This window comes from Lutjanus erythropterus, chromosome 7, assembly GCF_056507025.1.
Source record: "Lutjanus erythropterus isolate fLutEry1 chromosome 7, fLutEry1.hap2, whole genome shotgun sequence".
Classification (NCBI taxonomy): Eukaryota; Metazoa; Chordata; class Actinopteri; order Lutjaniformes; family Lutjanidae; genus Lutjanus; species Lutjanus erythropterus.
The window spans coordinates 31,344,101-31,361,823 of NC_139323.1; the positions used below are offsets into that span (position 1 = coordinate 31,344,101).

At 39.8% G+C, this 17,723-nt stretch overlaps 1 protein-coding gene across 1 annotated transcript in view; it reads right to left on the reverse strand.

The window, feature by feature from the left end:
- Positions 1-1,474: 1,474 nt before the first annotated feature.
- zc3h3 (zinc finger CCCH-type containing 3) overlaps positions 1,475-17,723 on the reverse strand; it is a 78,437-nt gene continuing 62,188 nt past the window's right edge. The window contains exons 9-12 of the mRNA XM_084723550.1: positions 17,095-17,226; positions 7,883-8,046; positions 7,614-7,771; positions 1,475-1,735 (exon numbers count right to left, since the gene is read on the reverse strand). Of these exons, the coding sequence (XP_084579676.1) occupies positions 1,704-1,735; positions 7,614-7,771; positions 7,883-8,046; positions 17,095-17,226 (486 nt within the window). The 3' untranslated portion in view covers positions 1,475-1,703. The remainder of the gene's footprint in view (positions 1,736-7,613; positions 7,772-7,882; positions 8,047-17,094; positions 17,227-17,723) is intronic.

Here is a 17,723-nt window from a genome sequence, read left to right on the forward strand (position 1 = left end):
TGGCCTTTTGTCTTGCTGCCTGCAACCTTTCATCAGAGCTTGTCTCCACATACACACAAAAAGTGTATGTGCAGTCTTTTTGAGGAAGTGAAAGAAAACGAGTGGCTGAAAGGTGACGGTGAATGCAAGCAGAGCAGAGGAAAAGATTAGCAGTAAGTTGTCAGTGTGGCAGTAAATGTATAGTGTGTTTGGAAAAGGTGGGTGCACTTCAACAATGTGCCTCTGAGGCCTGGCACACTCTGCCCAGGAGGGGTGTCTGTGGGAAGACAAGTCGCAACAAAAGGGACTGGGGTCTTGACAAAGGTCACACCGTATAGCTGGTGGGGCATAGAGCCACTGCAAGTGGGATGTGGATGACCAGGGGAGAATATCGTGTGAATCAATGAATGATTTATGTAGCTGATATTATGATATTATGTTGCTGATGCTGTTGACTTTTATTTCACTAAAATTCCCTTTGGAAAAAGTTTGAGAAACACTGGTGTAGACAGTGGGCCCTATGAGGCATGAGGTTTCACAGGGTGACCGACTCTTTGGTGGGAGGGGCTTAGCAGAGTGATGAGGCAGCAGAGAGAGAGAAGGGGAAGATTTTGCACAGCTTTTCCCTACTGCAACTTTAAGCCACGCTGGTCAGTGATTTTAAGCCTGCTCGGAGTTCATATGTGGTATGTGCGCTTTGGTAATAATTACAACTGCAAATACCTACTGTTCCTCAGCCAACTCTAAGTTCATCAAGTCAAGTCTTTGTCTTTTAAAGGTGATCTCTGAGTTATTTCTGCATGAAGAGCTAAGTGTGAAATCTGACCTTTGTGTGAAAATGGAGGAAGTCATTCACTAATCTGATAAACAGAAACATGCTAACATCAACACAGGCCTATTTGGGAGCCAATACGATGGTGGCTAAATATTTAAGCCATCAGGAGAGCCAGAGCTCATAAGAAGGTGCTGTTGTACTGTCAGCTACAGGTCGGTATTGTCTTTTAACTTTGATCTTTGTCTATTACAGGCCGTATCCTTTAATTTTGTGATTGTTAAAATGCCATCTGGAGCCTTGAATTAAATCACAGAGAAGGGAATATTTTATGTCATGTGAATGGAAGAAGAAGAGAGAAAATGTGTTCTGATGTGCTGTATAGGACTTGGAAATGGTTTCAATACAAAAAGAGGCTAATTTCTGTGTGTGCATGCCTTCTCTAAAAACACACACACACACACACACACACACACACACACACACACGCCCACTCACAGCATGGTGAGGATGAAGTCACAGTCCACTCATGTGTCTCGTCTCCAGGCTTTAAAGTGTGGGCCACTGCTGCTTCTGTCACCACCTTCCCAATGAACCTCTCGCATACACGCTCGAGTCATGTGACGACACCGCTGCTCCCAAACAGAAACACGCTCACAGGCTATAAACACTCTCACGGCACTGACTTCACATGTCAAAAAGAGTTGGTGAAACTACACACGGTAAGAGTTGATATTTTTATTTTTTGTCATTTTAAAATGTACACAGCCTGATGAGAAAAAAAAATCAGTGATGTAAACACTCAAATTGATATGTAAACTGATTTAGAGATATAGAAGATAAAACTTTCAGGCCCTGAGTGAAGAAATTCAGAGGAAGACACACAGAAACACCTGTCAGGACAAACCTGGAGCTCAGAAATCATTGATCAGTGCTGCCGGTCTCTGTGGTCTCACAGTCGAGGTTTGATCTGCAGCTTTTTCTCTGTGGAATAAAAAGAGGAGATTAAAATAAAAAGACGACTATTGGAAGAATTTAAATGACAAAAAGACAAGGAGTGTGTGTGTGTGTTCACTTATGTGTGACTGAGTCAGATCCACTGTGTGTTAAATCCTGTTGAAATGCTGAGTGATGACATCTCAGCTGATGAGTAAATGAGGAAGAGAACAGGACAACAGGGATGGATGAAGGTGTGTGTACAGGAACTGTGTGTGTGTGTATGTATGTGTGTGTGTGTGAGGTTGCAGTCTGGCAGTGATACATTGCTTCTGAGCTAATTTATGCAAAGTGAAGAGGAGCTTGTTTGGCTGAGTTCCACCTTTAATGAGGCTCTGGGCGGTGCAGTGTGTTAGCGAAGGACCAGAGTGTCATTAGTAATACTTAAGAGCACAAACCAACCGGACAGAGCGTGTGGAGAGACGACAAAATGATCACTGGTTCACTTGTGAGTTTGTACATGTGACTGTAAAACACTAGAAAAGCTCAGCTCTAGTCCTACTTACAATTATCTTCATTAATCTTTTGATTATTATTTTATTGTCAAAAAAATGTCTAAAACAGTGAAACATAGCCATTTCAAGTTTTCAGAGCTCAACAAAAACTCATAAATCCAAAGCTATTCAATTCACAAAAAACAAAACAAAAACAAAAAAGCAAAAAAAAAAAGAAAAAAAAAAAAAGCAGCAAATCCAAACACAGGGTTTCTGTTAGTTTAAACAAGTTTTAGACTTTTTAGGAAGCAGAAATATGCAATATATTTATGATACTAAATCATAAAATGAATATGATACGTCATCAGAGTTTAAGGAAACGTTCTAAACTGAAATACCAGTTTTTTTAATAACAGCACTCCTTTGAAATTTGCATTCTGGGCCAGATCAACTGTCATCGTGTCTGTTTCATGTTAATTACAGTTCAAATTAATACAGAATGTTTGCAGAAAGATTAAGTGTCTGTTTAGAAGTTGTAAGAAATCATTAATAATCTTTTAGAAGGTGTAGATCTTTCCATCTATCGATTTTCTTCCATTTATCCAGGGCCGGGTCGAGGTGGCACCAGACTGAGCAGGGTATTCCAGACATCCCTTTCCCCAGCAATACCAGCTCCTCCTGGGGGATCCTTAGACGGTCCCAGGCCAGATGAGATATAAAATCCCTCCGGTGGACTCTGGGTAATGGAACACCCAGTGTGATGTGCCCAGAAAATGGGAGGCGCCCAGGTGGCATCCCAGTCAGATACTCAGACCACCTAAACTGCCTCCTTTCGATGTGAGGGAGCAGCAGCTCTACTCCGAGCCTATTTTAACCTATTTAATATAGTCTCCATCCATGCACCTTCTTCTGTCAATTGAGGCATAAGAAGAAATCTACAGCTCTAACTCACTATTTGGACAGCAGCACTCATTTTTGAACAATGGGGATTTCTATATTTCTTCTTTGAGACCTTTTAAATGTCATCATTAATGCAATTTAAGACCCATTTCACATCCATAGTGGCAAAAAAGTATGACGTATATGTAGCAAAATCTGATGCCCCGAATTATTTGCAGAGTAAATCCTTGCTCCTAATTATCTTTTACAATACAATATATTAACATTTCTCCCCTTTTCAAAAATGTTTTCCAGTTACCATCTACAGGGAGAGAGGAAACACTACTCCCTGCTGTTAGGAAGCTAAGTTTAGAGTTTCTAGATGTGATCAAAACATCCTTCCATACTTACTGGATATACATAGCAGGGTCCAGAATAAATGCTCGCAAACAAACAGAAACTTATGGGGACACATGAAACATGTACTGCAACAATATTATTAGAAATGTGTCCTCTGTGTGTGTGAGAGTGGAGAAGGTCAGAAGTCAACATGACTCAGGTCGGGTCAAAGGTCCTGCATGTTTCCAAGCAGAGGACGCTAAATATAAACCACGAAAGAGAAGGAGGATTACCCCCTGAAAAAGTAAAAGTGGCCACAAACATCTAACAGATTCATCAGTTTCTTGCTCCTGATTTTGAAATACTGAGAGATTTCTCAACATCCAGCAGGAACATTATGAAGCTGCCATGATGGTGAGTGCTGACACAGCTCCAACTCAAAAACAAACCTTTGCTGTTTTTAATTTATATAGGATTTCAACATTTATATAATGTGACTATTTAAATGTCACACATTACAGAAGAAGGAACCAAACAGGACTGAAAGGAAGAGGCTGGTGTCAATAGAGGCATAAGAAGAAATGAAGCAATCAAATAGTTGTGAAGTTGCCGATTGTGAGAGGTGACACGTGGGTGTGGGGATACTCACAAGCCCCCAGTTGGGCACTGCTGTCTGCAAGGTCTTTAGCTCTCACCTCTGGAAGAATCTCTCATGCATCCCAAGGGAGGTTGAGGACATGAAATACAAGTGGGTCATGTTCAAACCTTCCATTTTGGATTTGTGGTCAGAAAGTCAGGCTTGTTTGGCCGAGGAGTATCCTGAAGCAGCAGATGAGCCATATGGGGATTTAGTAATAGTCAAAGCAAAAATCCGGATGTTGAAGGACTTTCAGGAAAACTATGGAAATGGATTTTAGCCTGGAGTCAAGGAAGATCTGGCAAAGTGTCAGATGATGGCTGCGTTCAGCAGGGAAGAACTAATGACCTGAACTGGGGATATTATTGAGCGGTGGAAAGAACACTTCAAGGAACTCCATCCTCAAACAACATATCCTGTGTGGAGAAGCGAGAGTTTGAAGACCCAGGGAAAGTATTATCCATATACCTGCCAGAGGTCTATGAGGTAGTTAAGAAGCTTCTCAGTGGCAAGGTGCCAGGTGTGGGTGAGATTCACACTGAGATGCTGAGGGCTCTGGACTTTATTGGACTGGTGGACGGGAGGGTGTGCTACAATTATCGAGGCATCCTTGGGAAATTTTATGCTAGGGGGCTGGAGAGAAGGCTCAGACTGATTGACAAACCTAAGACCCAGGACGAGCAATTTGGACTTTGTCCTGGCTGTGAGCAGTGGACCAGCTCTTTACCATTTCAAGGCTGCTCTGGGAGTCATGGGAGTTTGACCCGCCAGTCTACATGTGTTGTGTGGCACATCGTCATGTGTCTCTTATGACCGTGTGCCTCAAAGCATTTTGTCAGGGGTACTGCAGGAGAATGGGGTACTGGGGCCATTGCTACAAGCCACCCAGTCCTTATATAACCAGAGCTGTGTCTGTATTCTCAGTAGTCAAACATGTTTTCAGTGGGTACAGGGCTCAACCAGAGGGGTGACAATGCCCAGTTTGGGGTAATCAGAGTTGCCTCTCTGCTCTTTGCAGATGATGTGGTCTTATGGGCTTCATCCAAGCCTGATCTCCAGCAGAACCGGTGCGGTTTGCAATCAAATGTGAAGCAGTTGGAATGAAAATCTGCACATCTAATCCTTCACTGGCAGACCTCAGGTTGGAAGTGAGTTGTGAACAAAAACAACCAAAAAAGGCTGAAAAGTACAAAAACATCATAGTGAAAATATTCTTCATTTTTAAACTATTATATTTTTGCTTTGTAATTTATTCAGAAGTAGAGCTTCAGCGATTATTGGTTGGTTAGTTGTCAACTAATGTGAGAGTATGTGTGAGTATGTTTAAAGAAGAAGAAGAAAAAAAAAAAAAAACTTCTCTGGCTCCAGCTTCTTAAATGTCAATATTTTCCGGTTTCTTTACTCCTTTATTACAAAACACTGAATATCTTTAGGTTGTGGACAAAGCAAGACATTTGAGGATGTCATTTGGGCTCTGGGAATCACTTATTGATATCTATACCATTTTATAAACTAAAAAACAATCTGATTAATTGAGAGAATAATTTACAGATTAATTAATGGAAATAATCAATAGTAGGAATGCTATTTAGAGGGTGATTAGGTTTGTGAAATCCTGAGCATGTTAAGTCAATAAATAAATATGAAACATTGTAGTATCATTTTACAAAATAAGTGGATTAAAGGGCCTCCACACCAAGGATTGCAACTGTACAAATTATAGTTCTAAAATTGTTCCAACTCAACACCACAACTACAAAGCTGTGATCCAGAATCCACCATCCACCTGAGTTAGAACAATTTTAGAACTATATTTTTAATAGGTTTAGTTAAGGTTAGTTATACTTGGTGTGGATGGCCCTTAAATCTTGAAAACATCAATGATGACTGACATGAATTATGACTGAGAAAATCTACCTAAATCTCAGATCAATAACTAACTGCAGACCTTCTAAAGATAAGCAGTTAAGATGAGTTTGATGATCCATGTCCAGCTTTTCCACCAAAGCAGGTGCAGCAAAGACAAATCTGTTGTCTCTCAGCAGTTTCAGTCTCTTGGGACATTTTCATTTTGTTTGTCAATGAAAAACACCCCAGACACCTCTTTAGCCAAGACAAAATTCAATCTTATTTTCATGGAAAAAATGCCACACTTGAAGACTTTTACGGTTATTTCTTAAGGACAAAACTAATTTCAAGGAAATTTTAAAGGAATACCACTTGCTTTTTCTAAACTAATGGCACTACAAATTGATTTATTTGACTCTTAATCACCATATGGCATAGTCAGTTCAGTATCAGGTTAAGCAGACAATAAAATAACAAAAATGAAAAATAAAGTGGTGAGGGGTAAAACAGGTTGAACACAGGTGAAAGGGTTTAAATGTCAGCTTGCGTGTGTGTGTGTGTGTGTGTGTGTGTGAATGTGTTTGCCCAGCAGGCAGGGGCAGGTGGATGGTCAAGCCTGGTGGGAGGAGGAGGAGGCTGGGGTTGCAGCTTCTCTCCTAATCCTCAATCTGTCAAGTCTGTCAACAGAGAGCTCAGCTGTGCCCCCGTCCAGCCCAAAAACTAAATATTATTACCTCTGTCCCCTGAGCATTATTACTCCTCCCCTGAGCATCATCATGTTCGCTCTACAGTCGAGCTCTGATCATCATTATCTGTCTGCAGCTCAGATCCCCATCCTCATGAACTCAGGCCTGATCCTGATCCTTTCATGACAAACATGATCCTTCCACCAAACATCTCAATATGCCTGACAGTGAGCACTTTTACTCTAAGCAACACACAGTTAGTCCTCTTAAGGAACAAGGGCAAAATGAGCTTGTAAAAAAAAACAACAAATCAACAATTGAAACAGATTGCCTGAACCACTTATTTGGAAGTGAAAGTGGGATTGAATACTTTCCCAAAGCAAGCAGTAATAAGAAACTGCACAGAAAATAAGTGTGCAAACAACCATGATACTCGTGTAGTCACTTTCTTAAGTTAAAGCAAATTTTCATAGGTGTATATGGTACAACTCTATTACAATGGACAGATGTTTATAGACAGATCAGACTGTATACCTGTAAAAATGTTAAGATTCTTTCATCTTTTTGCTAAAAAAAAAAAAGCAAACTATGTAACATCACCACTTGGCCGCTTGTTAGCTACACTGCCTTATCTCAGCAATGAGGAGGTAAGTAAAATGTTATTATAATCAATAAGACTGATGGTCATAAAAATGAGAGTTTGAGTAGTTTCTCTGGAGTTGCCACACCCGTTAACCATGTTCTGCATAGACCTTCATTTATAACATGCCGTCTCTTCTGAATCCAGAATAAATTAAAATGGCAGATGTGTTGTTTTTTCACCACAAGATCTATGTCAACCACATTTTTCTCGCTCTTCTGTCCTTCCCCAGACATCATGTTAGCTAAAACCTCAGTCACAACACAGAATCTTCCTGGACTCTTACCAGTGGGTGGCTTTTTATGGTAGCACGCTGTGGTCTTTTCATGTCATAGTTTTGTTTTGTGTACACTGTGGGACACTCTGAGGTACTCTAGGTTTGATGGGTAGTGTATTCTCGTACCTTTAACCTGTGAGGTCTCAGCTTGCAGTGTGTCTGGAGCGTCTGCCTCCTCTGGGGAGCTGGAGAGGGAGATGAAGGACGGCAGTGCAAGAGGACCTTTGGTGGGCGTTTCTTGAGCTGCCTCGGAGTCCTGTGGGATGACAACAGACAGACGGGGCCTAGAAGTGAGAGAGAGAGAGAGAAAAAAAAAAACAGGACATTAAAGGATGTTAATTTCATTTCCGGTTGTTGTCATTAGGACTGAGCTCTGTACAATCTGCTTCCCTGACCTCTTGGTGGGCTCCTTTGTTCGGGCTCTCTTGGCTGGGGTGGTGGAGGTGTTGCTGGCACTACGTTTGACTCGTTGGCGGTGCTGTAGCTTACAGCGGGCTCCTCGAGGGCAGGACCCCGTCTTAGAGAAGTCTGGACACACCAGAGTGTGTTTCTTCTTACACTGTTGGTGAGAGACATAAAAGAAATATAACACAAACACAAACCTTCAGCTCAGCAACAGAAACAGAAATGTCTAATTTCCAGCCTGCTTTATACATTTTCACTATGACGCTCCACTGGCACTCTTTTTATCTCAGTGAACCAACTCTTAAGAGTTGCATAACGGCAGAGAATGGAAACATGCATTCATTTGCATTTTGTTTTGCCAATTTTATCAAAATTCTTTGCAAATTTGTGAGATATTTAGATGGAAACATGCCAACAGGTAGCTGATTCAAGACACTGACACAGTAAAAATACGTTATAAACTTTGTAAGTGTGTTCAGACCCAGTGCCAATAAATGACTCCTGGAAAAAGAAAAGAAAAGAAAAGAAAAGAAAAGAAAAGAAAAGAAAAGAAAAGAAAAGAAAAGAAAAGAAAAGTTTAACAATGTTTAACTTTTGCCGTCAGACACATGGGTTGATATTTTGATAAAGCTGATGGGATGCCACTAGGGCTGCATCTAACAATCTTCATCATTGTTTAATCTGTTGATTATTTTCTAATTGACAGGTTGTTTGGTCTATAAAATGTCAGAACCCAGTGAAAAATGTTTATCCGTGTTTATCAGTGTAGAGCTCAAAATGATGTCCTCGAATGTCTTGTTCTGTCCACAACCCAAAGATATTCAGTTTATTGTCAGAGGATTAAAAAGGAATCAGAAAGAAATGAATTACTCAAAACAACTAACTGATTACCAAAATATTTGGTGGTTAATTTAACAGTCAATGAATAATCAATTAATTGTTGCAGAGTGCTACAAGGTAATTTTACAGATCAGGTGGAAACAACAAAACTAAAAAACTAAACAAAAACATGTTCCCTCACAATCATGGCCCTTTCCAAAATAACAAGTACATTTAAAACAGGTTTCTTGATGACACAGATGAAGTCTTTTAGGTCACAGATGTAAATAATGTTTCAACCATTATGAGAAGCTCTAAAGTAGAAAATGTTTTTTAGAAGTCAAAGTTTTTTTTTCTTTTGTATTTAGTAGTACTCCAGAGATCTTACCACATTAAGTTAAGGACTTGTTGCATTTCAGATGAGCAAGAGGAGGATTTATCCTGATTAAGTACTTGATATTATGTTCCGTTATTCCATCCACACTTTTATAAGTTACTACTTCTGAGAGACAGTCTTTCCATCACCCTCTCCTTTACCGTGCAAGTTGAGCAAGTGGGTCACAGTCAGCGTCATTCTGGAAAGCATTGTGCATGAGAGAGCGAGCTTTCACATGCATGTTTGCAACTGAGTGTGTATGACAGTGTAATACGGGTGTAAATTGGTAGCTTCATTCTCCACGAGATCCGATCCCTCCCACCTGTCAGAAAAGCTAATTATATTCACTCAGGGGTGCAGGCCGCGACGGGTGTGTGTGTTTGTGTGCGTCTGTGTGTGGAGGGGTGAGGAGTGCAGGACTGGGAAGCAGATTGGTCCAGAAATAGAGTGGGTATCGGGGGATGTGTGTGTGTGTGTGTGTGTGTGTGTGTGTGTGTGTGTATGTGTGTGTGTGTGTGTGTGTGTGCGCGTGCGTGGAGGGAGAGGGATCCAGAGATCGATTTTCCAGGACGTTACGGTCAACTCTTTCTGGAGCCCAGCAGCCCCGACTTACTGCCATCAGAGCCCCCCCCCACTGCCCTCACACCCATGTTCATGCACCCTTGGGTGCCAGGGCTGTCCAGGGTCAGCTCGCTGTCAAATGTTTCTCTGGATCATCTTATAGGGCTGCGGTTTTGACACCACATTTCGCTCAACAAATCAGGTCTGCTGCTGGTGTCAGTGATGTTCAGTGGTTTATATTTAGTGTCTGACATCACTACTGAACCAGGACCTGCTCAGGTCCTGACAGGGCCGAGGAACACACTCAGATTTATTATTAATTGTTGTAGTTGTGTTGTGAAACGTTTTCTTACAACTCTGATTCCAAAAAAATGGGACACTGTAAAAAATAAATTACAGTAGAATGCAATGATTTGCAAATACTTTTCTACCTATATTTGTGTGAATACAGTACAGACGAGATATTGGTGAAACTGATAAACTCTATTGTGTTTGTAAATATACACTCATTTTGAATTTGACTGCATTCTGCTTGTATTTAAATTTTACACAACGTCCAAACTTATTTGGAATCAGGGTTGCAATACTGTCAATTGTAATGCAAAAGTTTAGAGCTGCAACTTACTTTTTCTTTCATGATCATGACTTCAATTACTTTGTTTCCACTTATCAGTTCAGTGAAAAAAGATGTGAAAAGTTTTCCTTGTTTTGTCCAAACAGTCAAAAACTCAAATTATATAGAAAAACAACTGCACTCAAATGTCCATTGACATGAAATTGAAATTGAGAATAAGGTCGTCAAAAGTAGCCATACTTTTGATATGTGAATAGTATAGTATAATATAAGAGTATATTTGATAGAACAGGTATAAAACGATACAATATCTGTTTATCATAGTTTTGAAAGTCCCACAGCAACTAAATAAAGTTCACACTTTATTTGGTAGCAAAACTGTTCAGTGACTTTTTTTTCTCTTACACTAGCATTTTATCAAAGTTAAAATTTCTGGTTGTGTGCTAGCCCTAATAGAGAATGTTTGGCATTTTTGCTTAATGAATGCTTTAGATGATTAATAAGTTACCAGAACTTTTGATTGACTTTCTTTTGATCCATTAATCTGATAAAACTGAACCCACTGTAGTTCCACCAGAACTGGCTGTATGATAACTGTTACTCTGACTTTTGCTTCCACAATTAATAAAAGTTTAATTATGGAGCACCTACTGTGGTGCATGAAAGTGAGCATTTATTAATTGCAGACACTTTCTAATAACATGGATGTGGCTTCAGACCTCAGCATTTTATTACAAAGGCAAAATGCATTTTCTATGGATGGATAAATCCTTTATTTAGGTTGTAAGCGGATGTTGTGTTATTATCATCAAATCCACATTTGCTTTTGTATGTTGTGATCTTAGTGTTGAGCAAAAATTATCATGATAACCATTCTGGCCATAAACAACTACACAATATTACATGTAACTTTGCAAAGGTAAACACATTTTGTAATTAGAATTGCAATGATTAGTTGATTAATCGACAAGTCAATAAAAAAAGAAGATAACTTGCCAACCAACATTTGTTGATTCTAGTTTATTAGATATAAAGAAGTACTTCTTTTTTGTGGTCTTTGGGTATTTTGACTGTTGGTCAGACATAAGAAGAAAAGTAAAAACGTCTCTTTGGGCTCTGGGAAATTGTGATCAGCATTTTTCACAATTTGTAAAAATAATTGGCAGATTACTAATAATGAAGTTAATCATTTTTCAACTTTATAGTAACACCAGAGTTCTTATATCTTCAAACCTGTGCAAACATAAAATGTTTATTTTAATGTAGCTGTGGCAAATAATTTTTTTTAAAATATTTTACAAAAATGTTCCATCTCTGACAGAAGTCTGGTCCAGAGACAAGTGTGACAGGACAACAGGAGTTAACAAAGCTGAAGCACTTTCACTGTAAGAAACAGAAAGTAAAGGAGAAATTGACTGTAAAAGCTCAGTCCACTCCCCACAGCTCCATACATCCTCATTTTCATAAAAAGACGGAGAGGGAGAAAGACAGCAAGCTGGGGAATGGGAGGAAAAAGCTAAAGTGGACAGAACATCTTTATCCCACACCAAGTTAACAATTTTCCACTTGATTTAAGGAATGCTGGGATGTCTCTGGGGCCTATTAGAGAGCTCTCTGCTGGGCCAAAACCAGGAGGAGTCAGCACATTTACCAAGAGACTGAGAGAATGAGCAAAAGAAGCAAGAAAGAAAGAGAGAGGGAGGGAGGGCAGGAGATGGAAAAGACAGTAAAATAAAAAAAGGGACATGACATGCATTTACATCTTGGGCATTAAGCCGACACTCTTGTCTAGAGCAACTTAGAGTGAGTAGAACGGAACAATAAATGAGCTCAGGTTGCTCGTGTATTAACATAGAAAGGGTAATATTAAGAAAATGAAAGTTCACACTGTATCAGTACATCTTAGGTCATGTCCAGACTAACATTAGCACTGCATCAAACACATGCAGCTTCCTCATGTATTTCAATGAGACCACAGCGTTGATGCAGTGGGGATGGAACACAGATGTAACATCGTCCAGGATTTTCTGCTTTTTTGTTTTTTGCTGCAATGCGAGTAGAGCTGTTCTGATATAATTCTGTCCTTCCCGATACCAATTCTGACACCTAAACTTTGTGTATCAGCTGATAACAAGTATCTATTTGTAACAGTGCGTTACAAAAACATTTTTGGGATAATAAATTATATGATACTGGATTGGTGCTTATTTGCAGATACGAGATCCAGCATCCACAAAAAAGTAGCTTCTTGTTTTGTTTTTTATTAGAGTGAGCTATTTTCAGTCCTCAAGTCTAACACACATTGAGTGAGTAGCACTGTAGTACTTCTGTAGAACACAGAGGAGGATGCGTCACTAAGACAGAAAGTGTAACCTGGATGTGTTGATCCAGGGACAAATGTGATAAAAATTACTGCTTTTCTGAAGATGCCAATGTTGGGAAACAGGGCAGTGGCCTATCCTGAGTTCAGTGTTGTGCAAGTTCACACTGACACTAAAATGAACTAGTTTATAGCTAACAATGATGTGAATATAAAAGTAAAAAAGTCTGTTACAGATGGGCGTACAGAGAGAAGGTCAGTCAATATAACTACATCAGACTATATACATCAGAGTGGTGCACAATATTCACATTTTTGCATCAATTTGAATGGCCAGGTCAACTTAGTAGTTAGTTATTAACAACAATTTGAGTTCTTATAGTTTTTCGTTTTATACTACAGCAAACAGACGACTTGAACTGTATGTCAAAGCAGCCACAACAAATACACAGTCAACAACACAGAATTAACTGCAAGGAGATGAAGACGGAGACAAAACAGAAGAGACAAACATATCTCACACTGATCTATCTGGCTATTTCTCACTGTAACAGACACTCCAGTCTGGACTATAGTTCAACCACCACTGAATTGTTGAGTACAGACCTGAGTAAAATCAGCACTAAAATATGATCAACAAGTTGATGTTTTTTTTTTTAAATCATGTCAACACTGTCCAAATTACAGGCTCCATCTCTCTCTCTCTCTGCTGCGAGTTTTCATCACACTTTAAAAAAAAAGCAAAAAAAAAAGCCAATTGATAGATGATGTAAGCATCAGTAACGAACAATGAAAACTATAGCCAAACATTTCCACAACACTGAATTTGTTTTTAATGGTTCCGCCATATTGCCATATACCTGGAACACAAATTGGGAACAAATCTTAAAAAATTAGATGTCACTGAAAAGTCTTGCTTTGAGGTAAAAGATGAAGAAAAACTGTATTTATGGTTGTGCAACTAGACAAATATATCAGTTACCATCGAGAGGTTGAGTGCTTTGATGGCTCTGTTTTTGGGGGGCAATGTTTGTCATTTTATTTTGCTAATTTAAGGGTCTGCCTCAGAGAAATGAGTGAGAGCAGTTGCTCATCAGCAGACCCTCTGTGAAAGAAGTGTGTTTTACGAAGAGTTAACAAGGCAATTAAGCAAGTCTTAGTTATGTAAAAGAAAGAAACTTCAGAAGGTGTGTGGCTGTATTTTTCTGTTTAATTAGACAAATGTGTAAGGGTCTCCGTCTACCAAAGTGTGTTTTTCCCTCAGGTCTGCTATTTTTTTCCTATTGTTTCTAATAGAAATGTCATGTATTTACACTCTGCTATAAATGACCACAGGAGATGAGATGCTCAGCATCTTTTCTGTGCTGAGTGTTTGGTCTTTTTTCTGGTCCCCAAGGGTTGAAAAATGTTCATCTTTGGGTATAATGCTGTACTTGTCACTGTCACTTTTTATCCAGCCATCCAATCACAGTGGTGGAGGGGTGGGACAAATAGGCTATGACAAACTGTGTCCTGCTCATACTCCTTGAGCTGGACTCTGTCCAACTTCTGTTCTTGAACCAAACAATGGTACCTCAGAGATGTTTCCTAACCCACAAAATCTCATCAACCCACACAGAGTGGCGGGTCCGTCCTTTCTCTCAGTGTGCTTCAGAGCTCCTCTGATTCAGAGCAAACTATATTTGACATTAAGTATTTGTGAAACATAAATTAACTGCTACTTCCACAGATATTCATAATCGTAGCAATCAAAGCATCTCAGCTAAAAAACCACTGCGCCTCCAAAGCACTCTAATGTGCTGAGTGTTTTCAGAAGAGCACCTGACGTTTGCAGCTGGAAAAAATGCTCTGGTGGACACTGTGCCTAAGATCTCCCAGCTGAAACTCCAGGACACACACACCTGCATGAGGGTGGCAATCGTCAGTTGATAAATTTTATCCCATCTCCCAGCCTTAACTGCAATATAAGGGTGAAATCACAGATTCATTAGGCTAAACAGCCAATCAGATAGCTCTCTGTTACAGACTGCTACTGAAAAGCTTTCAAGTTGCTGAATCAGATGAAAAGTCATTGATAAGAGCTGACAGGAGACGACTATCACCAACCCTGTCAAATGACACACGGTGACTGTCGGCTTATTGTGTCAGGAAAGTGGAAGAGAATACATGAGGCACATTTGAAGTGATATTTTTTTAATTAAAAACACCTAAAATGATGCTGTGGAGAAACAAAATGAGAGGAACAATTAGGAAGACACAGACAGATCCTGCGAGGTGGAGGGTGAGTGTGAGACAAAGCCAGGATGAGGCAGGATGGTGGCAAGTCTGTGAGGAGGAGGAGGAAGAAGAGGAGGAGGAGGAGGATGGAGGCGAGGAGCAGACTTAACCCCTGAGCTGCTGGAGTGTCTGCCTGCCTGGCCCATAGTGCCATCCTCAGCAGTTTTCCCATCTATAATTACTGCCTGCTATCCATCATAGAGCCACCAGAGCCTCACAGCGCAGCGCTCCATAAACACACACACACACGCACTCAGGCACAAACACACTCACACACACACAAACACTCACACACACAGGGGGAAAATCACAGACCTAAGCACTTCAGCTAATAGAATAAATATTAATATCCCTTTTGTTTTCTATATCCTCATTTCCCCATGCACTATTTAAATGAGGTCTGACAGTGTGAAAAAGCATCTGTTTCACACTTGACGCTCAAAAACAAGCAGAGAGGAGAGGGGGAGTGAGGGGGAGACAAAAGGAGGTAAAAACACAGGAGGGGCAGGAGGGGAGGAGCGTAGGGTGTGTTTGAGGTGGATGTGGGGACAGAGTGTGTGAGGGGGGACTCGGGTGTCTCAAGTCATGTGTAGGTGGCTCTCTGTTACCCATCAGGCCCTCAATGTGTCACTCAGACACTACAGTTATGCCATTATGGACCACCACCCCCTGCAGCTGTTCCTGCCTGTGTGTCACTCTGTATGTGTGTGTGTACGGATTGATTACCAAACTACTTGTTTACCTAAGCCTCAGTTTAACCTTAGTGGAACTGTATACATGTTGTACAATATAATTATACGTTCAAATGAAGAACACAGCTTAGACGGAGAACTTTAAGATCGAGTAACTGCGTCAACGTGGCATTAAATAAAGATCCAGTAAGATCAAACCAGTGTGAAATCCAAAAGGCAATGACAGTGTATTAGGGCTGCAACTAACAATGACTTTCATAGTCGATTAATCAGTAGCTATTTTCTTGATTAATTGATTAGTTGTTTGTCTACAAAATGTCAACAAATGTTTTATCAATGTTTCTCAAAGCTCAAGATGACATCCTCGAATGTCTTCTTTCGCCCACAAAAAAATATTCAGTTTACAGTTTAGAGGTGTAAAGAAATCGGAAAACATTCACATTTATGGAGCTCAAATTGACTTTTCTTCTTAAAAAATTACTTGAACCAATTAGTCAATAATCAAAATAGTTGGCGATTAATAACTGATTTATTGATTCATCACTGCAGCTCTAATGTATTACAAAACAGGGTTTAAGAGTAAGGATTTCCTGCTTTTCTTGGGAAAGTCAAATGTCATGTTAGGCCAATAAATCTAGTAGGAATGAGAATTATTAATCAATGATCGATTATTGAGATGTTAAGTGTAAATAAAATTTTATTTATCCTCTATCAAATAAATATCTGAAATATAGTGGAGATCATGACTGATGAGGAAAACAAACCCTGTTGGTATCGATTGGTACGTGCAAAATCTTTAATTTCTTTGTAATTACAATGAATAAATTAATGGATTGGATTAATGGATTAACTTTAGACTTTGTTATTTGATAACTGCTAATAAATAAAACAATTTGTACAGGGGAAAGTAAAAATTGACTTTGGGCAAGTAGATTTCTGAACTACTTGCCCGGCTGGGCAAATGAAAATAAACAACGTTTTAATCATGTAACAGTCAAAACAGTGAAATCTGATGGACACTGTTGATGATCTGTCTGAGTGGTTCAATCAGGGCTGTCATGGTTGTAGGTTTGATACATGATTATTGTGGCCAAAAGAATTCACAATAACAATATTATTGTGATCTCTATGAAAAATCTGAAAATAAAATAAATAAAATACATGAATGAATCAGCTGACCAGAGTCCACAACCCTCGTCTGGCCCGGGGCTGAACACTGCTCAGAGGCTGCCTCTGTGGTGAACAGCTGTCTGTACTTGAGATGGACCTCTTTTAAAGATATTGATCCTCAAATGTCATTTCACTGACAGCGCGGGACAAGAGAAGTGAAAATGAAACCTCAGGTACAGTCCAGGTGTTGAGCTGATTTCACTGGGAGTTTGTTCGCTGTGGTCATGTGGGTGAGGGAGCCGGAGATTTGTGTTTGCTTCATGTTGTTTGCTTTGGCTGGATAAAAGAATGCTCATATAGTACAGTCAGAATAAGTCTCAGAGACACACTGAAGCACTGACTCAGGTTAAATGTCTTTGTGTGTGTGTGTGTGTGTGTGTGTGTGTGTGTGTGTGTGTGTGTATGTGTGGTACCTTCTCTCCTTCAGGACAGTAGCCTTTGACAAAGTCCTCACACACTTCAGCTTTGCGAGACACGTAGACGTGACTGTAGGGACAGTCGCTGTTGTTACAGATTCCCTTCAGGAAGTAGGAACACACCGGCATCTAGAGAGAGTCACACAAAAATGTAAGAACCTGAGAAATTCAAAGAACTTGACAAAGACTAACAAAAAAATTTATCAAAAGTATACAAAATTCTACAAAAAGGCATTTAATCAGAAAACAAGAATTCAAGTAGAAACTCCTTTTGTTATGTCAAAACATAATGATTCATCTGATTTGTGTTGGAGGTAGGGCTGAACAAACAACAAAAAATATCTTCGTCTTTTTTAAAAACATTTTTTGGGGCATTTTATGCCTTTTTTTGGACGAGACAGCTGAAGGTATAACAGGAAAAGGGGAACGAGAGTGGTGGAGGTGGTGGTGGTGGTGGGGGGTGACATGCAGAAAAGAGCCAAAGACTGGAATCAAACCCACAGCCACTGCAGAGGACTCACAGTCTGAGCACATGGGGCGCATGTTCTACCAGCTACTAATTTTAACATCAGTATTTTGATTTTCATTGAAAAACTAATCAAAAGGATTATGGTGTGTTTCGTGGG